The sequence below is a fragment of the Diceros bicornis genome, chromosome 31, assembly GCF_020826845.1.
Source record: "Diceros bicornis minor isolate mBicDic1 chromosome 31, mDicBic1.mat.cur, whole genome shotgun sequence".
NCBI classification, from domain to species: domain Eukaryota; kingdom Metazoa; phylum Chordata; class Mammalia; order Perissodactyla; family Rhinocerotidae; genus Diceros; species Diceros bicornis.
In genome coordinates, this window is record NC_080770.1 from 20,731,566 (window position 1) to 20,755,634 (window position 24,069).

The 24,069-nt window shown below is 34.4% G+C and overlaps 2 protein-coding genes and 1 pseudogene across 2 annotated transcripts; 1 reads left to right on the top strand and 2 right to left on the bottom strand.

Moving 5' to 3' along the window:
* Positions 1 to 2,331: 2,331 nt before the first annotated feature.
* LOC131395427 (olfactory receptor 5G25-like) lies at positions 2,332 to 7,278 on the bottom strand (annotated as a pseudogene).
* A 1,279-nt stretch (positions 7,279 to 8,557) lies between these two features.
* LOC131395763 (olfactory receptor 5T2-like) lies at positions 8,558 to 9,523 on the bottom strand. Its single transcript, XM_058527591.1, has one exon. The coding sequence runs from the start codon at positions 9,506 to 9,508 to the stop codon at positions 8,558 to 8,560; it is 951 nt and encodes a 316-aa protein (XP_058383574.1). The 5' UTR covers positions 9,509 to 9,523.
* A 13,269-nt stretch (positions 9,524 to 22,792) lies between these two features.
* On the top strand, positions 22,793 to 23,779 carry LOC131395764 (olfactory receptor 5T9-like). Its single transcript, XM_058527592.1, has one exon. It carries the CDS (start codon positions 22,793 to 22,795, stop codon positions 23,777 to 23,779), a length of 987 nt encoding a protein of 328 aa, XP_058383575.1.
* The last annotated feature ends 290 nt before the right edge of the window (positions 23,780 to 24,069 follow it).

The window sequence follows — 24,069 nt, forward strand, 5'->3', positions numbered from 1 at the left end:
GTATGAAGTATCATGCCTAGAATTCAAGAAGTCAGAGAATTCAAGTAGCACAATATGATGGCTGTGATGTCTGGAAATATCAGAGATTTCCTGGTCTAAATGATCATCCAAATGCTGGACATAATAAGTTGTTGATGAAAAGCTAGGAAATCTGGGAAAGTTGATCCAGAAAACCTTTCCCTTTTTCCTCCCTTGCTGTCACAGCAATGAAGGGGACACAAGTGGAAGGAGATTGCATATGTACTTAAGAGGAACATCGTAAGTTATATTTTACTCCATATGTCCCATTCGTATTCATTAAGTCAATACATAAATACTGATTATCCATGATGTATCAGGCAGTGTTCTGAGTACATGGGATACATTAGTGAACAAAACAGTTAAAGAAATAAAAACATTTGACATGGTTAAAATCTCAGCATCACTGCCATGGAAATATTTTAGTCTCCATGTGTGTCCAATGTGTCAGCCTGTGTATCAGAGTCTAGAAAAGCCTCTTCAAATCACACTATCAGCCTCCTAAGAAACAGGACAGATGAACTATTCATCAACAATCACCTGAACTTGCTTGGGTCCCGTTCAAAGGATGGATTAGACAAATGTTGTAGCCTGCATCCTCTTGTTATGGCGCTTAGAATATACCCCACTCCTTTTCCCTGAAAAATTACTATTTGTCTCAATAAATGAAATAGTGTATAAATAAGTTTAATATTATACATTTATTACCACTCTATGCACTATAAGAAAACAGAAAGCCTTAAGTGTGGCCCTGATACAGAAGAAAGCAAAAATTCATTTAAAAGCTGGATAAAAGTACTAACCAGTTCTTCCTAGACATAGCCAGCCTACAAATCAACATGCACTAAAGCAAACAGCCATAGGATGCAAGTGAATTTCCTGAGAAGGAGGCCAGTGTCAATGAAGAAGGAACCCGTTATAAAAATGAGGGTATTGACATTTAGTGATGAACCATTTAGTAAGAAACTATAGGGCCCGCCAAGTAGACAGGAAAGGAAAAAACAAAACAAAACTGTTCTTTGACAAAAAGATGCAGGAGAGTGTAACATGAAGAAGGCAAATGGGGCCAATTATTTCTGCTATTTGAGGAGGACTCAACTTAGATGTGATACATTCCCTCCAAAATCAAGGGCAATCTACATAATCTCTCCTACATCAATCTCATGAAAAAAGCAAAAAAAAAAAAAAAAGAAGAAGGGAAGGGAGCAGGAAGGAACAGAAGGAAGGAGAAAGGAAAGAGGGAAAGAGGAAAAGAAATGAAAAGAAAGGAGAGAAGAACAAACAGTAGTTTGGGGACGGGGATGGCCATGGCCAGCATTTTGAAAAGTGGAAGAAAGAGCAAACATCTTTAGTTTCAAAATCCCATGCAGCAACAGAATAACCAATTAGTACCAACCATAGCTAGAGGAGTTGAAATCAAAATTGTCAAGAATATGTGGAGACTGTAAACTAGAAGCAATTACAGATGGAGAGAATGAGAAATGATAAACCTAGGAAGGGATCATTTCTATGAGGAATGATGTGGGTCTTAAATCACTATGGGTTGAAAAGACATCAATGAGCAGAAGACTAGTGAAAGAAATTTTCCAGATAAAACTGGAAGAGAGATATATCCCTAAAGCACATCTGTTTCCCATTTGTTAGGAGAGATTATGTTTATGACTTAAGGTCACTATATGTATTCTGTTTGTTTTATTCACTCATTCATTTAATTGTTATTTCCTGAAAACTTACAATGTGTCAGGTGCTGTTATAATGTGTTGTGTATTAACCTGTGTTCAAAACACACATGATGTTTACTCCCTTGGAATTTTCCATCTAGGCATTCTAATTTTTTGTTTATAAAGGGCAAAATTTCATTCCACCTTTTGTGCTCAACTATTTTTATCAAAACTTGTGTTATCATTATAAAGTACTGAGTTGAAAAGTCTTCCAGGTAATTGAACTCAAGGGAGAAAGTGCCTAGAAGGCAAAACTGGAAAACCAGGGATATCATTGCTAGGATGCTCTTTTTTGTTTGTTTATTTTTTGGCCACTATGTGAAAAGATGGCATTTATAGGAGTTTGGACACCTTGTTAAAATCATAGAACTTGAGAGAAGAAAGTAATTTAGATGGCATTGAGTTCATTACACTCATTTTACTAATTAAGACAATGACAACCAGAAATGGTGTAGGATTTATATGCTCTTAATCCTCTTGATAATTAGAGGAGACAGGTTTAAACTGACATCTCTTTAGACCAAGTCCAGTTCTCTTCTTAGTACACACTTTAGCTGCTCCACCTGTACAATGACAAGAGCTGTCCTCTGAATTACTTACACAGCAAGAAATTGTTCCTAACAGATGTCCTCCTAAATGTATCTTTTACATTTGTGTTACTCAGGCTATAAATGAGAGAGTTCAACATGGGAATCAATGGGTATAGAATGCAGAAACCACTTTATTAATGTCCTGAGATGAATTTGACTTGGCCTGTAAGTAAGAAGACAAGGGTACCACGCAAGATGGCCACAGCAGACAAGTGTGAAGAGCAGGTAGAGAAAGCTTTTCCTCTCCTATCAGCAGACTGGATATTCCATATGGTTTTGAGGATATGAACACGGTACAGCAGGATGATCAGGGCACTGGGTATTCCTATTAATCCAGCCATGATGAAAAGAACCAACTTATTGTTCTGAGTGTCAGCACACACCAAGGAGAGAAGAGGGAGAATGTCACAGAAAAAGTGGTTGACCCCATGTGGACCACGGAAAGGTAAGTGAAATATGAAGGTCTCATGGATAATAGCACATAGAAAGCCCATGGCATAGGGTCCCACCACCAGCTGCCCACAGACCCGCTGGGACATGATGACTGTGTACAACAAAGGGTTGCAGATGGCTATGTACTGATTACACTTCCCCTGCAGAGAACTTATAGTCTATAAATCCTATAATTGATGAGGCCAGACTTGCTTATCAATATTTGAATCTGTCATAGCATCTATAAGTTGTTTGTACTAGTTCATTATAATTAATCCATAACTTTCAATCAATTTACAAAATTTAACTTACAGGAGTCACATTTTCTGACTACAATACATTTCAAAATTAATATTTATAAGGTAAAAAATATATTTTAGCTTTAAAATTAAAAACATAAAATTTAAAAAATAACTTTAAATTATTTTTAGTCAAATAGAAAATTAAAAAATTAACTTTAGAATATCTGTATAATGTGCCACAATAGGAATAATTAATGTCGCTGCACATGTATTAAAAGGAAAACAACACTCAGATGAATAATGCAAATATTAAATTCCTGTATTATTAAACAGGTACCAAAAAACAAGCAGTTATTACTAGGCATTAGAGGAAAAAACAGTGACTTCAGCCTGTAGAGAAGCTGAATTTGCCACTCCAAAATATGCCTCTTTGGCATAAGGATTATCTTGAGCTTGTTTATTTTAAGAAATAGTAGACACAGGAGAAGCTCTGAAAACCTAGTAGAAGTTACCCTATTGTAGGAGACATTTATAAGGCAAATCTCCATTTGTAAGGGTGTCTCCCTCTCAGTACTGGAAGAGGAGGATGACTAAATCTCTAGAAACTCTTATCAACTTAAATCTGCATAAGACCATGCCCCTGTTTACTGTGCTTTTCCTGGCAATCTCTCATAACTGCACCCCCAATATCTTCTTTTGTCTTTAGTTGGAGATGATATTTAAGGCAGTGGCTTGGGTCATTTTGGGGAATTACTCAGTTTTCCTGGATAACTCCCACATATATAGGAGGTATAAATATTATTAAACTTCTTTTTGTTTTTCTCCCATTTATCTGTTTTTTATCATAGGGGGATCTCAGTCAAGAACCTAGGAGGATAAAGGAAAAATTATTTTTCCTCCCTCACAAACCTAATAAAGTAGGGGAAATAAAAAGATAAAACTTAGATAACAATTAATAAATTAGAAAGCAAAAAATTTTGAACAGCATCTATTCCAAAAAGAAAAAAGAGCCATTGTTTCATGAGTCAAAGAAGAAAGAAAGAAAAAAAAAACCTAGTGACAAGAGATTCTCACATATTGAGGTATATGGGGTAAATATTCGGGTTCACAACTGATTCAGCTTGAACTAAAAAGCCTGACTTATAGCCTATCAAACATGCATTGTACATCTGCTTAACCATTAAAGTAAAAAATACACTTTCTTAAGGTAAGAATGCATACTTCCCCTTCTATGGCCTATTAGTAATGCCCTATTGATAAGACCCTGATTAGTCCCTTTCCTGACATCAGGGTCACTTTGAGCTGCTAATTTGCAACTGGATACCTCTTTGAAATTTTGATGAAATGTGTCCTGGATGTGTTTAATGTACGTTCTTTGTTCTAAAAAGGTATAAGAGTGTACTGAAAACCATGCTTCTCCAGAACACTTTCTAAGGCCTTCCCAGGTTATAATCCTAACTCTGGCTCAAGTAAACTCACCTTATTTCTCTTATCTATAGAAAGGTTATTGGTTATTTTGCATTGACACTAGAATCGTCCAGGAGAGAGAGAGAAAAAAATATATATTTAAGAAGCATAGTTTAAACCATAATGATCTAAGGAATGAAACTACATCATCATTAAATCAAAAGAGATTTAAAATCTCTGGTCAGACTTTGGTTTCTGCCATGACAATAAATGGTACAAGAATAGCCCTGAAATCATAAACGACATTAAATGTAAACAAAATTGTTTCAATGTTGGGAAAATATTGAGCAAGAAAAACTTGTTTCTGGTAATTTTGCAATCACCATGCCTATAGAGGTGGCATTTATGTTGAAAATTACCAATAGTCTCTCATTTGGCTTACCTTTCTAGGTTACCTATTGTCAAATAGGTTGACCCTGTCTTAGCAGTATTAAATTTTTGATGACTAGAAGAATTGTTACCAGACACATACCCACGTTCTTTACCCGCCACACAAGAGGGGCCAAATAAAACAAATGCCAGGTTTATGGCAAGGAAAGAGTTTTTATTTCAGGTGACGTCAGCCAGGAGATGAGAGTTTTCAAATTTGTCCAGTCTCCCTGAAAGCTGGGAGACAAAGGGTTTTAAAAGTTGTGAGGAATGTAGCTGCTTGTAGGGAGGGGGAGCCTGTGGCCTTGCTGATCAGCGCTTTCCCATCAGCCTGTGTTTGGCCTTGTGAGGCTGCTGGCAGGGAGGAGGATGGTGAGATAAGAGAATCACAGGTGTGTGTCCTTCAACCGTCTCTGTCTTCGTGGTGGGTGGTGGATTCTGGCGCCAGGAAGCCAAGGAGCTGAGGTCTGAGAAACTTTAGTTTCTTGATATCAGTTTCCCTGTAACAAACCTCAAGAACTGGTAATTAGCCAAAACTTCAGTGTGAGCCCAGCTTGAGTCCACCTGGGCTTTTAACAATTTGTAACTGCTATCTGCCTTGTGAAGTTCAGGGACACAAAGGTTTAAAAAACCAATATTTACATGTGATTGTAACTTTAACCCCTATATTCTGGGTTTAATGTAGGGGAACTGATATCAGGGCCGGTATCAATTTCCCCCCTATTTTATGTTCATTCCTCAATCTTGAAGGATTCTGGGCAATGACTGGTCTAGCTACTTCTCGCTGAATTGGGGCTTAGGTCCGGGTTAGAGGAATGAGACTGTTTAGCACTCATTTGCATATATTTTTAGTTCCTGGTTTCACGTGGACATTTTGTATTATTAGAACTTTTGTACCTTGTTTAACAGTTTGGAACAACATCTAAAGGCACATTAAGTATCTGACCAAAAGGATAAGAAGGATAGACAACCCAAATTTTAACAGTCCCTGAAAAATAGACTTAATCCCTTGGAGAATCCAAGAAAACAGTCCTGAAAATCAGTCTGGACCTGATACCTCTGGGGATGAGAAGAATTTAGGATCCAGTCCAATTTACAGATAGAAAACAAGACCTCAAAGACAATTAACAGAGCTAGGATCTAATATCCACAAATGTGTACTATACTTTCTGTTGAAACATAATTTTTCTCTCTTAAATCACCCTCATTTTTACCAAAGATAGCCAAATTAAGACTCATTGCTTTGTAAAATAAGTCTAGTTTTAATAAACTTGGCATGATTATTTGCATAAGTACAGCAAGGATAGCAACTGATCATATAGGCTCTTTTAAATCTGCTTTGCTGAAACTTTTTATAAGGGATCTCTGAACTTCAAAGGCCTCTCAAGGCCAGGAAAGCCAAGCCAAGGACTTGTCTTCAGACTTGCCTGTAATACCTACAGATCTGGGTGAATTCCTCTCTTCTTTTGAGGTTCCCAAAAGTATTGAGGTTCCAGGCACCTGCCAGATAAGTGACCTTCCTTACTTATCTGTAAGGTTGCTGTTTGGGAATGCTGTAAACAAGGTACCAGGCCAATATTTCCAGGTGGCTTTATTCCATAAACTCCAATCTTTATTCCTCAAAAGCTGTCTGCTCATATCTGAGCCTGTATATGTTTTTTCTCAAATATGCTGTTCCGATCAAAGCTTTGTTAATATAACTGATGTTTCCAATTGTGTCCTGCTATAAGAAGAACAGATTTTTATTGAACTTATGTAAATAACTATATCGCCATGAAATAAGAGCATTCACTTACTGAGAGTTTCCAAATTCTAGAGAGATCAGGTAGGGAGAAAAAAATAAATGCCTCAATTCTGCTTACTGCTATAAGTTCTGCTTACTGCTAATTGCTATAAGTCATGGTTCCTTAAGAGAAAAGAGAAAATTTTTTTCTTAAACCTGGAAAAACAGAACATTAAAAAAATTCATAAATATTTAAACAAAAAGTTATACAAATTATAATTATCCTTATCAGTTTATTCAGTCTCGTGCAGTTGATTCTTGATTTTAATCTTCTGTTAGCAGTTTCATGAAGTCCTCAGTTTCTCAGTTAGAATTTTGTAATTTCTTACCCAGTTCAGTTCTATGATCTGAAAGTTTAGCACAAAACTGTACATTAGAGTGCCAGAGTCTTTTCCTTGAATTTTTATGAAGATGAAACATATTTTGCAATAGCATCTAGATTAAAACAATAACTGTCTGTAAATAACAAAAGATTTTTTAAAAATGATATTTGACAAAGAAACTTGGTTATTTCTGTGATGTACAAAACTTTAAGATAACCAAAATTGTGACTGATAACCAGGACAGATCTGAATTTTAGGAATGTTATACAATTTTAAAACCCCTATATTGATAATGTTTACCAATATAATATCGTAGGTTTCATGAAGCAACATTGAGCTATCCATTTAAACAGGGTGACAATTAAAGAGCCAACTTGACCATGCACAAAACTCCTGAGGGTTTTACTTGTACAAACCTTCTGTCACTTACTTTTGATGACAAATTTTGTAACAGAGATAACATGTCTGCATCATATCCAATGTTGATAACTCCGAAAACATATTTATTTCAATTAAACTAACAAATTTAAACAGCCTTTTGTTTATCAAAGATCATTTTATATCATGTTAACTTGAAAGACATCTGGGCTAACTCTATTACATTCAGAAATAACTTATGAAAGTGATTACTCCAAACCAATTAAATAGAGCTCCTTTAGAAACTGCACCATCCAGAGGCAGACAAACACATATAGAGACAGATAAACACAGAGATCTTCAAAATTTTAACCAGGTCTCAGGTACAAAACTCAGAAGAATAGTTAGATCCAAACTATTTTTCTAGCAGCTGGATCTGCTCAGATGGCCAAAAATATTTACTAAAGATTTTTTTTCCTTTTACTGTAGGAACTTTTACAGCTGTTTTTTTTAAATAACTTTGTCTTTTTTAGAAGTTTCTGTATATTAATCAAAGATTCCATCCCATTGTGAGAGGTTTTGAATCCTTTCTTTTAAGGGTGACCCTTAAGGTAGACTCATATAATATATACCAATATTCATATATTGAAATCCTAATCCTTGTACCTCAGAATGTGACTGTGTTAGGAGATAAGGTGTTTGTGAAGGTAATTAAGTTAAAATGAGGGCTTTAGCATGGCCCCTAATCCAATATCACTGGTATCTTTATATGAAGAAGATATTAGGACATTGACACTCAAAAGAGTAAAGAACAGGTGAAGACACAGGGGGATCACTGCCATCTACAAGCCAAGGAGCAAGGCCTCAGAAGAAATCAACCCTGCCATTGCCTTGATGTGACATTTTTACATTCTAGAACAGTGAGAAATAAACTTCCCTTTTTTAAGCCACTAGTCTGTGATACTTTGTTATGGCAGCACAGACAAAATTACACAAGCTGTATCAGCATATTTGTACATATGTGTGTACATATTTGTTTGTGTATATCTGAGGATGAATTAAGTAAGAAGGAAATAGATGATACAATTTTTCCTCATACATGGAAACTGTGTAGGTGGAGGTATGACTATGATTTTTATCTAAAAATCACTAAGAAGAATAGAAAGGCACTAATAAACTAAAACAAAACATTTTTATTATAACTTCTTGATATGGAGACAATGAACATCACTCTTAATTTATTTCAATTTAATGGTTAGTGTGCAAAATATATTTTATTGATACCCTCAATTTTACCAATCAATCTAATCATTGCCTCTTTTACATCTTTGTTCCTTAAGCTGTAGATGATGGGATTCAGCATGGGAATCACAATGCTGTAAAATGTTGACACTATCATGTCATGGTCCAAAGAGTAGCTGGAACTTGGTCTCACATACATGCAGAAGATTGTTCCATAGTAAATTGACACTCCAGTTAGGTGAGAACCACATGTAGAAAAGACTTTTCGTCTCCCTTCAGGAGAATGCATCCTCAGAATGGCCAAGAGAATGAAACCGTAGGAGACCAGAACAACCAGAATAGTGACTGTCTCAATAACGCCTGTAAAGTAGGAGACTAGAAGCTGGTTTGTGTGCGTGTCAGAACAAGAAATGGCGAGGACAGGAGGGACGTCACAGAAGACATGTTTAATTTCATTAGATGCACAGAAGCTTAGGCTAAATGCAGCCCCTGTGTGCACTGAAGCATTCAAAATGCCACAAAGATAGGAAGCAATAATGAGTGGCACATAAACTCTGGGTGACATGTTAACTGAATACAGCAGAGGGTTGTAGATTGCTACATAGCGATCATATGCCATTGCAGCCAAGAGAAAGCATTCTGTAGTCCCAAAAGTAATAAAGAGAAACATCTGGGCTGCACATCCAAGAAATGAAATGGCTTTATTTTCCAATAGGAAATTTACCAACATTTTTGGGGTCACAACTGAGGAATAGCAGGCATCCAAGGATGATAACACACTCAGAAAATAGTACATAGGGTTGTGGAGCCAGGAATCCCCAATGACCAATACAACCAGTCCCAAATTTCCCATCAGAGTAAACAGGTAAATTGTCAGAAACAGGCAGAATAAGATGGTTTGCAGTTCAAGCTTGTCTGTGAAGCCCTTCAGTACAAATATAGTAACTTCAGTGACATTCTTCATGTTGACACTTCATATTGAACAAACTTGAAGATATTTCTAAAATTATAATCCATACTGCTATGACAAAAATCAGCAATATTGTGACTCAGAGAAAGTGAACTATGTCCTCATATTTATGTCTTGGCAATGCATAGTTTCCTAGCTGCATTTCAGGAGACAGTAACAAGATGATGGGTCAAAGGTTGATGCCAGTCACTACAGAATCAAATGGAAGATTTGAGTTTTAACTCACTGGCTCAACTCAAGTCATTTCTAAAATCATCAAGTCAAATGGTTAATTAACAATGAATTTTACTAGCTATTTTTCTATTAAATCATGTTAAAACACAGTGACTAGCTAAAAATATTTTGTTATATAATTATGACATTAATGTTTATTTCAAAATAATAGAATAAACATTGAAGGGCTAATTATGTTAATAAAGCTAATTTTGAAAATAACTTTAAATATAGTGTCGGGGAAGAGGGAGAGTCCCCCTTTGTCCTTTCCCTTAAGGTTCTTATGGCTGGCCAAATAATTAAAAGACAGGTTAGCAGGAGAAAATAATACCAAGTTTGATAACATGTATACATGGGAGAAACCAGGGAAACTAAGTTTCTAATACAATAGCAGGGAGTCTCATCTTAAACACCATCTTCAGCTAAAGACAAAGGAGAGTGTTGGGGGTGGTAGAGGTTTGGGATTTCAGAGGGGAAGAAGACAGTTCACATGGAGAGGGAAATGTAAATGTTTGTCAGACAATTCTTTGCAGGGCCACCTGTAGAGAATGTGGCCGGAGAGACAGAAATCACAGTAATCAAAAGTATGTAGATTTAAGTCCTCTCCTTCCATGCTGATAAGTGTTTCTACAGAGACAAGGCCATCCCCCCCACTTCCCAGTACAAAGAGGGAGATAGCTTTACAAATGTAAATGTTTTGGCAAACAGAACTTTGATAAGAATGTGCTTAGAGAGGACCCTGCCAGTCTGTCCATACCCAGAGTTAAATTCCTTTAGGCAGTTAGTGGGGGAGGTTAAATGTTTATCAGAGAAAATAATCAAGGTAAAGAGATATATTTCAGGGGTGGTCCCCACAGTGCAGTGGTTAAGTGCATGCACTCTGCTGCTGGTGGCCTGGGTTCGCATCCCCGGTTCGCACTGAGGCACTACTTGTCAGGCCACGCTGTGGTGGCCTCTCACATAAAGTGGAGGAAGATCAACATGGATGTTAGCTCAGGGCCAGTCTTCCTCAGCAAAAAGAGGAGGATTGGCACGGATGTTAGCTCAGGGCTGATCTTCCTCACAAAAAGAAAAAAAAAGAGATGTATTTCAGGGTGGCCAATTTTGATCTCCCACAATAGAATATGTCGTATTAGATTAGTTTGACAGACTAACAGCCTACTGAATTGTAATATTTTATGAGTTAATCTCTAAAAATTTTCCAACTCCATTAGGTTATTCTGAAAGGAACTAATGAAGATTTTTTTGAAGATGGATTATGATGTTATATAAAATTTTATGACAACTTGTTTCCTTTAATATGTTTTTCAAATACTTAGCATTATTTTGTCCTTTTTGGGTAAATATTTGGTCATTTGCATTGTTTTTGGAAATCTAAATTCTTGATAATCTATGTTTTTATACTTTCTCAAAATCCTGTGGTTAAAATGAATTATAGAAAAAATAAAAAAAATATATGATTTGCCTATTAGAGTACTACATTTGATGAAATATTGTTGATTTTGGATTCAGTGAAATAACAACTAGGTAATTATTATCTAAAAGTAACAAATAAGTTCATAAAGATCAGTAATTAAAAATATAACAACAAAAAACAATCTTTGCTCCTAGATTTAGCATTTGAGCAAAAAAAATTAGCAAAAATTTAATATTAGAACATGCAGAAAAAAATCATTCCTGTGTAGTCCCATGGTTAATCAAATTAGGAGTCACAGTGTTAGCTGAACCTAAATTCAAAGTTCCATTATTAGTCCAAAATGTAATACTAGCTTGAGGATAGATTTTACTCTAGTTATTTATTACAGCTCTTTATTTTATTTTTAATGTATCCACTCATAGAAAATTTGTCAGTCTTGAAGACGTATAATCTGCTGCAAATAATATTCTGTACACTATTTAAATTCATAATTTCAGCCAACTCCAGTTTCAATACACTGGCGTGGATCCCACCAGTAAGAGAAAGAGTTATTTGGATTGGAAATAGTGATGGAAGGAGAAGAAAGCACAGACCAACAATCTTCTGGGAAAGATAAAGTCAGGATTCCTTAGAGGAATTGTCAATATCAGGAGAAAATATTTTCATAGAATTATTGGAAAGATTAAAATCAGGGAAAACAAGAAATACTCACTTGAGACATCAGAGAATGCAGAATGTAGGTTGAGTCCTATGTACTGGAAATAACAGCTACAACAAAACAAGTTAGGGTATTCAAACCACTTACTCTAATTAACTGAATATTTTTGAGTGGGTCTAATACTGCACAACATTTAGAAATATATCATTTCATTAGAAAAATTCGTAATGAATTGATTGGAAAACCCCCAATACATCTTTCTTATTTTAAAAATGCCAAGGGGAGGGATCACATGAATATTAACCATTGGGAGATTCAGACAAGAGTTTATGTAGATAAGATAAAAATAAAAATAAAGGAAACCAAAAACAAACTTTGATGAATATAGTGAAATCAATGTGTTTTAATGCAATTAGGAGTCACAAGAAAAAGTTCAAGCCCAACACAATTCTTGCCATCAGGTCAATGGTAACGTGGTAAAAACAAAATTACACAGCATTTGGAATCTAAAAGTTTGCTCCTCACTCAGCTCCATAATTAAAAGCCACATCTGCGATTAGGCTTTTCTTCCCAAGTTGACTCCTCTTTCAAATAGTATTAAATTTAAATAAGACAGCAGACACAATAACACAAACCCAGGCAGATTAATTAAATATGCGAAACAATGAATATTTAAAGTATTTCCTTTAAATATGTCAATTTTTGGTATAAATTTAGGGTGTCCTTATAAGTGAACTGTTGTCATCTTGTATTTGTTTTTTAAAATTAGCAAATATTGGGCCACAACACTAATATTATAACCAAATCACTGAAAATCACAGTTGACCAGAGCCTTGAACTAGATATTTCATTCTTTTGGTACATGTAATAAATATTTTGTGATTATTAATATGTCCTTAAACATTTTTCTATCAGATTAAATCCAATGTATTACACTGTGATTATGATTTTTTCTCTGTGCACTAAGTGTCTGGATTACAGGATAAAGGAGTTTTGTGTATTGTATGATCTGTTAATAAAAAAACAAAACAAAAAAACACACAGATCACCACAATACCATTTTCAACACTGCAGTGGAATTAATTTTGCTTTGGATAAATAAGATAATGAAAAATTACAATGTTAAACACTTAATTAAATTTCTCTTAAAGCTATCATTTCTGGTAGATGGGCATGACTAAATTGATATTAGTACCTATTGAAAGGATCCAGAGTTATAAAGAGAAAACTGATTCTTGAAGAATTTAATAATATAGAATTATAATTTTATAATTTATGTAAAGCCACTTCCAAAATTATAACTTTAATAGTAGGCAGAATACTCCAAAAATCTTGGGCTCAGTATTGAAACACTAAGTTTGCAAAGGAGGAGAAAAATAACAACAGCCACTTGTGGAGCTGTAGGGATGGACTTCTGCTCACATTTGTTTTTTATTTCACCTTTATAGCGACTCTCACAGCTAATAAGTGCCAGACCAAGATTCCAGCCTAGATCTCCCTCATGGTTCATGCACTTTTCACCAGTTTTTACTGCCTCTTATTATACCAAAGCTTCATTCTGCAGCTGACTCACTCCTACCCCCACCATGGGAACAAAACAAAACGCTCTTTGATGTATTTGGATGTTTTTAAGCCTTTAAGAGTAGAGAAATATTATGAAATAAGTAGTAATCTGAAGTGGCTTTACATTACATAGCTAGGAAAATAAACTTAAAAGAATTACTGATTATTTTTCTCATTATATCAAAATATAATCCCCCAGATAGTTGAATTGGTCAAATGTTTGCTTGCCCTCTATTGATAAATTTCCTGATTGTTTTACTTGGAACTGATCTGTCTTCTTTCATGAAGAAAATGAAAACATACACTGTATTTGGAGCATTCTTATTACTTCTACAAACATAAATTCTATATTTTCTATGTTTTACTTCAGGAAGCATTATTTTCCAATTCTTAGACTGCATAAATCAGATTGTGATGAATACATTCTATTCACCCACGCAATAGGCAACAACAAAAAGGGTTATTACTAGGGATTTCATAACATATTTGACCTCGATATTTAGGTCCCACCTCCTAAAATATTCCACAAATGATCTGAAATATTCTCCTACCTGCGGAACAGCAAAGGCAGATTTAGATACACCATGAATATGATTAATTTAAATTGTTTATATCCACTTACTCAACTGCTGATAAAACCCATGGGAGATGTCCCAAGGGGAATGTGCCACAATTATCTTCTGGTTCAAAATAGCAAAGGTAATGATTTACTCAATAATAAAAAAGTAAACAGTTCTGGAATAATGTACTACATGTCAATATTTACTAAATAAAGTTATTTAGTCTTTGGTTTAAAATGATTTCTTAAGAAAAAAATATATGTTTTGACACTAAATAAGAAATCTTAAGATGTGAGACGTACTTTTACATCATAGCTCTGACACTGGGTTAGCACTAACTTCTCTGAGAACCAAAGTCCTCATCCTGGTAATATAAGCCAATTTATATTGCAACAAGTCAGTAAATATGGAAAACTATAATAATGTAAAATGACAATATCTCTCTTGCAGAATCTAGCAGATGGATTTATAGTCAATCAAATTTGTTACACTTTTACTCTGTTCAAATCATCAAGTGTGTGGTTTAAATGAATAAAGTATATATTTTGAGCTCACTGGAAGATTATTATTCAAAATAATGAGAAAAGTCCAAAAAACTCATAGAAATCTGGAGGAAACATCAAAAATTTAAAGCTCTGTAGGGCTTTATAAGTCATATAATTTTGTGAATTCTAAATACAGTTGAGAGTTTACTAAGATTAAATAAAAATGTCTATTAATCAATAGATATGTGCACACAATAAACACATATACACTCCTAGAACCAAAATAAAGAAATTTAACATTGGTAGAAAAGGGAGGCCCAGTGGAATTTTAATTTTTCTTTGATTTTCCAGGTGTTCCCCACCCCAACCTAGACTCAGTCAGAATGTCAGAGGGACTGTAAGAGACTGAAATGGCACTATATGTCATTGAGGATCTCAGAAATATGCAGCACATAGTCCTTTTGAAAAGTAGGGCTTCACCTAGAGGAATAAAATGCCGAGAAGAATGTCAAATGAGTAGCACAGATACACTAGGAAGGATAGTTTCAAAGGGAAGGGGCTTCTGGAAGATTCAGGACTCAGAAAGTACTGTCATAGCAACACATAATGTCTAGGATGCAGAGTCCTCCTTTGGAAGGTGGAATCTGTTTAGACACAGGAAACAGCAGGTAGAAAGTGCTAGAGTCAAGCTTAGCTCTGAGAGCTAAAGTGGCTGCACAGTCATATTTTAAGGCCATCATAAAAACATGAGAGTTATTTCTTGAGCGTGAAACTGGAAAAGCAACCTTGATATATCTCCGACTTCGTATATACCTCCTTCTGATAGTCAAAATACCCATTATATTTACACATTCAAGGGACAAAAATGTTACTATTGAACTCCATATAATTATATTTAAATTGCAAAAGGATAAAAACAACAAAATAATATTCCAAATATTACTAAAATCAGAGCATAAAATCAGGCCATAAAGCAATCAAACGAATACCATATTAAATATATCCCAAAATTATGTAAAACTAAAATTTTTAAAATGACTAACACTTCAAGAAAATCAAATGTGTCAGGAATTTGGTGAATAGACATAAGGAGAACGTGAAAAGATAATTCACAGAACTTAAAATAATAAACCAAAAAATAGAAGAAATCAAGAGTAATTTAGTAAAATCCAAGAGTGAATACTCACTGTAGAAAGCATGCTTAAGGAAAGAGAAGCCAGAGAGATATGGAGAAAAATCGATTTCAAGTAAAGAAAGAAAATTAAGGTTTGATAGAAACTGATGCACTTAAAGGTACTGAATTACAACTTCTTAATGATAAAGACATGACTCATACAAATATAAAGTTAACACATAGCAATAATTTATAACCATCTCAATAGGTCTATCAGTAAAATGATAGACTGGTATAAAGAACTTTGAAGTAACAAGGGTTTGTATAGTGTATTAGAAAAGTGACAACAAAATAAGGTAGTCTTTTAACTTTATTGAAGGAAATATACAAGAGTAAAGTCCACACATTGGAAGTGTACAGCTGGATGAATGTTTAAACTCAACATAACCCTGCAAACAAGACCAAGACTAAGAAGTAGAACCTTGGCAACACCCAGATCCTCCCTTATTCTGTCTTCTCATCACTGTCCCCTCTGTAGGATCACACGATTCTGCAGCAAAGATTAACTTAGGTAATAGATTTTTAAAGTCAGGGTTCTTGAGTTTTGACATAAATCCAGAAAATCTATCATTTAGAGGTACCAGTTACATGAATGTTAATAGACACATACAATTGTATAACCACAATCATGCTATAGAACATTTCTATCACCCTAAAAATGTCCCCTCTCATCACTTTGTGGTCAGTCACTTCCCTTTACCCCCCAGTTTTGGCAACAGCAGATGCGTCAGAGTGTTCTCCTCTGTTACAACTTTGCCTCGTCCAGAATGTGATAGAGGTGGAATCACACTGTATGCAACCTTTTGAATTTGGCTTCTTTCACGAGCAGGATGTATTTGAGATCCATCTTTGTACTTGAATATATCAGCATTTGTTCCTACTAATTGATGAATAGTATTCCATCCAAAAGATGTACCATGGTTAGTTTATCCACTCAATAGTTGATGGACATTTGGGTTTTTCCAGTTTCAGAAAGTAGTGAACAGAGCCGTTATAAATATTGACAAACAAGTCTTGGCATAGACATATGCTTTATTTTCTCTAGGTAAATTACACAGAGTGAGATTGCTGGGTCAGCTACACTCTTTTACTTTCCTACCAGCAATGGATGAGAGATCCAGTTGCTCTGCATTGTTGTGAGCACTTTGTATTGTCATTTATTATTACACTTTTAAAATTCTAGTCATTCTGATAGGTGTATGGAAGCACGTTGTGGTTTTAACTTGTATATCCCTAATAGCAAATGGTGTTGAATATTTTTTTTCATGTGCTTAGTTGTCATTTGTGTATCTTCTCTGGTGAAGTGTCTGTTCAAGTTTATGCCCATCTTTTATTGTTTATCCTTCCTGTTGTTTTTAAATTGTTGAGTTTTTAGAGTTCTCTATATATTCTGGATTCATATTCTATATTGAATAGCTGTTTATCAAATATTATGTATAAGTCTGTGGTTTGTTCATTCTCTCAACAGTGTCTTTTACAAAGCAGATGTTAATTGTGATGAAGTAAAATTTATCAGTTTTTTCTTCTATGGTTCATGCATTTTGTGTTTTATACAAAAATTTGTGACTAACCCGCAGTCACACATATGTTGTCCTATTTTTTCTCCAGAAATTTTATAGTATTAGGTTTTCTATTAATATCTAAGATTCATTGTGAGACAACTTTTAAATGTGATGTAAAGAATGAGTCAATGTCCCTTTTTTTGTGGTATAAGGCTATTCTACATGTTCAATATCACTTGAAAAAAGAAAGACTATCTTTCCTCCATAGATTCCCCTTAGCAACTTTGTCAAAATTTAATTGACTATATTGTTTGAATCTATTGCTGAGCACTCTTCTGTTTCATTGATCTACATGTGTATCTTTTCACCGACGCCACACTCTCTTAATTATTTTTGTTGGGTAGCAGATCTTGAATTCAGATTATGTGAGTCCTACTTTATTCTTCGTTTTCAAAATTGTTTTGACTAACTGAATTCTGTTGTCATTTTTATAAATTGTAGAATTACTTTGTCAGTTTCTGCAAAAAACTGCTTGTTTAATTTTAATTAGGATTGCATTGAATATATAGATCATTAAAGACTGCATTTAATTTATAAATCCTTTATTCACAATTGTGCTTCCTATCAGTATCATTTTTCTTTCTTTCCTTTTTTTTTCCTCTTTCTTTCTTTTAAAATTCAGATTCCATGACCAACATTCCCTATCTGCTACTTTAGAATCTCTGGGCATAGAGCTTAAGCATCTATGTGTTTTTCACGGTTTTTTGAAAAATTTCTTTAAGTACGTAGCCTAGTACTAGTCTACAGATTACTATATAGGGTCCCCAAGACAGGACAAGACCCTGTACGACTCAAAGTTTGGCCTTTATCTTTGCCATATTTCTAATATCTAATGTTCTATTACCTAGAATATTACAGCTATCTGTATACTGTCCCACCTCTGCTGTCAATACTTCCTAGTCATGTATTTTATCTTACTTCCTCTATTAAATACTCAGAGCTTAAATATATCTCTCATATCACGTAGAAGTATAGCACAGTAAAAGTTAAATAAATATAGTAATCTTTATTAATGATTGTGAATTCTGTCATAGCTTATGCTTTCATATTATTTCATTATGTGCATGTTTGCAGGATTTTGAGCAAAGTAAACAGGTTATTTTCCCAGGAAGAGAAAATTAGATTTCAGTTAATTTGTCTTCAACCCAATGGCATATAGCTGTTTAGCATCAGAGCTAAGGCTATTTCCTGTATCATTAATTTTTTTTCCAATCCTGTGAATATTCTTTTTCCACTGAGGGATCATTTTACACCAGATGCCAAAGTGCATTCATGTAATCATTTCTAATCCTGCAGTCCATTGTTCCAGAATCATTCACTTGTTTACTATGGAAAAAAACAAAATCATCGTGTTACTTTTCTGCCCCAGATGAGAATTGTGTTTTCCACCTGGAGCATCCCTGTGGACATTAAGAAGAGCTCAAGAACCTGATATAAGACTCCAAATGCTTAATATTCGTAGTGTAGCTTAACTGAGTGAGCAGTTCATTTCCACAGGTAAGAGGAAAGGTTTTTCATTACTTACAAAATATCTCATAAGTTATAACCTTGAATCTCCAACTAGCTTATATGTTTTAATATTTAAATCTGAGATAGAAATTTCTAGTTAACTCAGAGTTGAATTAAAAATTGAATGAGAGAATTCCAGGGAACACAGCAGGAATAATAGGAAGGACTGTTTACAGATTTACGTCAATAGATTCATAAGTTAAAAATTTGATTTTAACATTCTTGATGGAAGATAACAATCAGAATAAAAGTAGTAGAAATAAAGGACTATATTTCAAATTTAGGAAAATGATTAAATGGAGAGAGAATTAACTATTAACCAACCATATACAATGAGTATACCCCATTTTGAGATCATAATTTTTTTTCTTTTTCTTGGAGGGATATAAATGATTTTTAAATTTATTTCACTAGTTAGCTAATTGATTTAGAAGCCACTGTAGTTTTATTTATTTTTTAATATAACACTCTGCTTAATCTTGTGGCTTTATAAAAGAATTCAAACACATGAGGATACTATTGTATGTTGTTTCTAGGGGATAACATTTCCAGAATTGTGGGATATCGCAATGAGTCTGCAATATGGTCAAGTGGAAATAGCTTCAAGTTTGGAGACAGAGAAACCTGGACTTGAATCCTGGCTATGCTAGTAACTAACTCTGTGACTGTGATCAAGTTATGGGTCAGGCTGGTTCTCAGTTTTCTCATCTACAAATGGATGTTGAGTGATTTAGCTTGCAGGTTGCTGTGTAAATTACATAAGATAATGTACACAAAACTTCTACCTTCTAGTAGCCACTTAACAACATGTGGTAGCTGCTGTCTTAGCTTTTCTTCTTCTCAAGCTTAGTGCTTGTGGTAGTGTTCTCCTGGATGCCTCGTACTTTATATTTTCTGAATGCATGAGGGTTGAGGAACTGATTTGCTTTTAGTTTTCCAGATTGATAATATTTTGCTAAAAATTCAACATCTATAGTTTTGTCTTTCTAACCTCTGTCTCTTAAAGTGAAATCAGTTAGACATAAATACAATCAGTTCTAATTTCTTTAAATATTAAGTGACAGAAATGCCTGCTTGAAGAACATCTTGGAAGAAGTAAAAGAACCCCATACTTTTTGTCTACCCTTCCTCTATTTTTCTACAGTGAAGGGGATAATTGCTCTAATGGGGCATGATTGAGAATAAAATATATCATCATTCATAAATCACCTTCTTGTAATACAGATAAAATCAGAGAAATCAAGAGTTATGAGAAAATTATTATGGATAAAATTATCAGGGGAATTTAAGCAAACATGCTATTATTTTGCTCTCATCCCCGAAGTCAGAATGCAAAGACAGAGATATATTTTTAAGGTGCCTGATACCATAGAATATTGGGATTCACTGCATTTAATCTCACGAGAAATGTATTTTAACATATCTTTTGTCATATAACAAGCATATGTATAACTGAAAGCAGAAACACTTAGTTTCTGGTTTGGTGCCCATTCATTGCTCAGTGCTTTGATGAAAAATAGATTTTAAAACTCCCTATTAATATTTTATAGTTAAATAATATTTGGAAGGCATATTTCATATGTATGTATCCTTCATGTATAATTAATACATTTTAATTTTATAAAACATACTTTAATGCATCTCATAAATAAGCACTCTGCAATCATACCTTGTTCATGTAGTTGAACAAGATATGCCTGAAAATTTGGTCAGTCTTAGTTATTCTTTGGTTTGGAAGGATAAAGTTACTTTTCTAAGGTTACGCTCTCACTGGTGCTATACCTGAGATATTCATATAGCATGCTAGAATCAAATTATAATGCTCTTAGTATTCAACAATTGTATTATCTTAGACACATCAGTTAAGTAAAGGTTAGAATAGTAATGTCACTGAAAATTCTCCTGTGTAATAGTCAACATGTATTTTGTAATGGATTCCTTCAGTAGACCATCTATTGGTACATTTTTCAAAATTTGCTTGCATATTTTGCTTTGTTTTGTTTTCCCTGCTTTTCTTCCTATCTGCCTAATTCCTGTTTTGTCCCTGACTATCTTTCATTAATATTGTTGTATATAACCCATGGATTCCAGAGAAAGTGAGAGAGAGAAATGGAGGGACTAAGAGAGAGAATGAGGAATTTTTTAAACAGAAATGAATTTTTTGTGATGCTCAAACAATACATTAATATATATTTATATTATTAATTGATAATTTTATCTTATTTTATTAATATGACCATTCAAACTGAATTAGAAATTATTAAAAGACATTTGTGTTTGTATGTTCTCAAGAGTAATGTGTGAGTTGTCTGTATTTACATAGAAGTCAAAATTTAGCTTCATTATATGTTTTTAGTCTAGAATTCTCTAAGGAAAAAATGAACAATTTTTTTTTTACTTGGTATCCCCATATTTAAAATGCTATTCTCTGTATTAAAAAAAATCTTCCACATTGATCTGGAAAGAACTTTTAGTGAAAATAAAGACCTGTAGCTTTCTTCTTCTCCTAACAATACATTTAAGCTGATTTTCTCATTCCTTCTTGACCTGTGGACAGCTCTATATGACAGAAACGTGGTGTGCTTCATGTCATGAACAAAAATCATTTGTATGTCCCTCATTCCATACACTGCAGAATTTTCAATCCTTTAAATACATTTTGATCTACGACACACTGAAGGAAAAGCAAGAATCACAGTGCTAAAATCTTGCTCCTAAATATGGTAGATGCAATATGTAATTTTGTTTCAATCACGAAGCCTTCAGTCTGGATACAGGTGACTCTTCAATGTTTTGTGTTTTTTTCTTTAATGCACTTTTTTTCCTTTTTTTGCTGCAGAAGATTTGCCCTGAGCCAACATCTGTGTCAATCTTTCTCTATTTTTTGGTATGAGGGCCGCCAGCACTGCTGACAGAGGGCTGCTAACAGAGCTGTGTAGGTCCATGCCCGGGAACTGAACCCGGGCCATCAAAGCTAAGTGTGCTGAACTTAACCACCAGGCCATGGGGGCTGGCCTGAACTTTTCTTTTTTCATATTCCATGGACTGAGAACCAACCAGTCCAATGACCAAATATATCAGAAATAAAACACTGCTTTGTGGTTTACGTAGTGAATTTATTCTTTTAGCAGTAGCATTTATAAATTTTATGATTTAGTATTGGGTGGTTTTCTTTCATAATAATTTTAGAGACTACCTAAGAAACTATAATATATTAAAGGAATGGCTGTGATTTATATTTGACAGAAATATATCTCAAAAATACACTCAAGGAATTTGCAACTGTAATGAGTACGTGGATAGAGAAAAATTTTACGTTGGCATTAAGTTATATTTGGAAATACATTGAGAGTATAATAAACTGTGGAGGCCTAAATGGACAACTTAGTGATGAGTGTCTTGATGAGTATCAAGAAAGAACACTGATAAACAAAACAAAACCAATTGTCTCTTACTGTTTGTATGCAGGTGCATCTGCCCCCAGAATAACAACTGTTGTCTGTTCACCAGTGTTCCAGAAGTGCTAGTGGAATGGGATCATAGCCAAAAAAGAGGATATACAATCATTTGGTCAGAAAAGGGTACCCCATATGACAAGCTGAAATGTAAGTTTAACTTATTCCATTTCCTAGTCATATGGGAACATTTTAAAATTAAATAATTTTTACATTGTTTTTCTCATTTAGATACAACCCAATATTGTGATATAATTTTATAATTTTGAGCATTAAGAAAAGGCACTTGATGCATGTGGTAGAAAATATAGGGTTTGTGCTCAGATGTATACTTTCTCCTATAATATTTATGCATTTAAAAATTCTTATATTCATTCAGCTTTGTGAATTTTAGCGGAATACAGTATGAAACCAAATGGTAGTAAACTTAGAAAATAAGCTGGAAATTAAACAACATAAATTGGCATGTTTTTAACATGGCAAATTTAGTCAACCACTTACTAAAATAATTTATTTAATTAAACAGGGTAATGCAGTCACTTGTACCCAACTTCTTTGTCACCACCTATTCCTTCACTGCCGAGGATTCCAATACGCCCTTCTAAAAAACAAACAAAGATGATAAAATAGGGTGGGATCTATTCTCAAAAATATTGCTTTAAAACCTATAAATAGAACTGAAATGTCAGGGTTGACATCAGATTTAGATTTATACAGGATTCAGATGAAAAATGGGACTGAAGTCACCATGTTTATATTGATGGGCTTCACAGATGATTCTGAGGTGCAAGTCTTCCTACTTTTGCTCTTTCTAGCAATCTATCTTTTCACTCTGATGGGAAATTTGGGACTGGTTGTATTGGTCATCAGGGATTCACGGCTCCACAACCCTATGTACTATTTTCTGAGTGTGTTATCATTCTTGGATGCCTGTTATTCTTCAGTTGAGATCCCAAAAATGTTGGTCAATTTCCTGTCAGAGAATAAAGCCATTTCCTTCCTTGGATGTGCAGCACAGATGTTTCTCTTTGTTACTTTTGGGACCACAGAATGCTTTCTCTTGTCCGCAATGGCATATGATCGCTATGTAGCAATCTACAACCCTCTGCTGTATTCAGTTAACATGTCACCCAGGGTCTATGTGCCACTCATCATTGCTTCCTATGTTGGTGGCATTTTCCATGCTTCTGTACACACAGAAGCCACGTTTAGTCTATCTTTCTGTGCATCGAATGAAGTTAGACATGTTTTTTGTGACATCCCTCCTTTCCTCGCTATTTCTTGTTCTGACACTAGCACAAACGAGCTTCTACTCGTCTACGTGGTGGGCTCTATTGAGATAGTCACTATCCTGATTGTCCTGATCTCCTATGGTTTCATTCTGGTGGTGATTCTGAAGATTCATTCTGCTGAAGGGAGACGAAAAGTCTTTTCTACATGTGGCTCTCACCTAACTGGAGTGTCAATTTATCATGGAACAATCCTCTTCGTGTATGTGAGACCAAGTTCCAGCTATGCATTGGACCATGACATGATAGTGTCGACATTTTACACCATTGTGATTCCCATGCTGAATACCGTCATCTACAGTTTAAGGAACAAAGATGTAAATGAGGCAATGAAAAGAATGTTTGGTAAAAACGGGTGTATCAATAAAATATATTTTTGAGATTAGCTATTAAATTGAAACAAATTAAGAATTATGTTCATTGTCTTAATGTCAAAATGATAAAACTGTTTTATTTAGTTTATTAGTGTCTTCCTATTCTTCCTAGATATTTGAGATAAACATCATAGTCATACCTCCACCTGTGCAGTTTTCACACATGCAGAAAAACTGTGTCATCCATTTACTTATTTAATTCACTCTCAGATATATACACACACATATGTACATATATGTACATATAGGCTGATACTGATCAAGTTATTTGGCTAGGGCTGCCATAACAAATTACC

What these genes read in the sequence shown, in the direction of transcription:
- LOC131395763 (XM_058527591.1), bottom strand. Translation starts at nt 9,508, where the DNA reads ATGAAGAATGTCACTGAAGTTACTATATTTGTACTGAAGGGCTTCACA.
- LOC131395764 (XM_058527592.1), top strand. Translation starts at nt 22,793, where the DNA reads ATGTCAGGGTTGACATCAGATTTAGATTTATACAGGATTCAGATGAAA.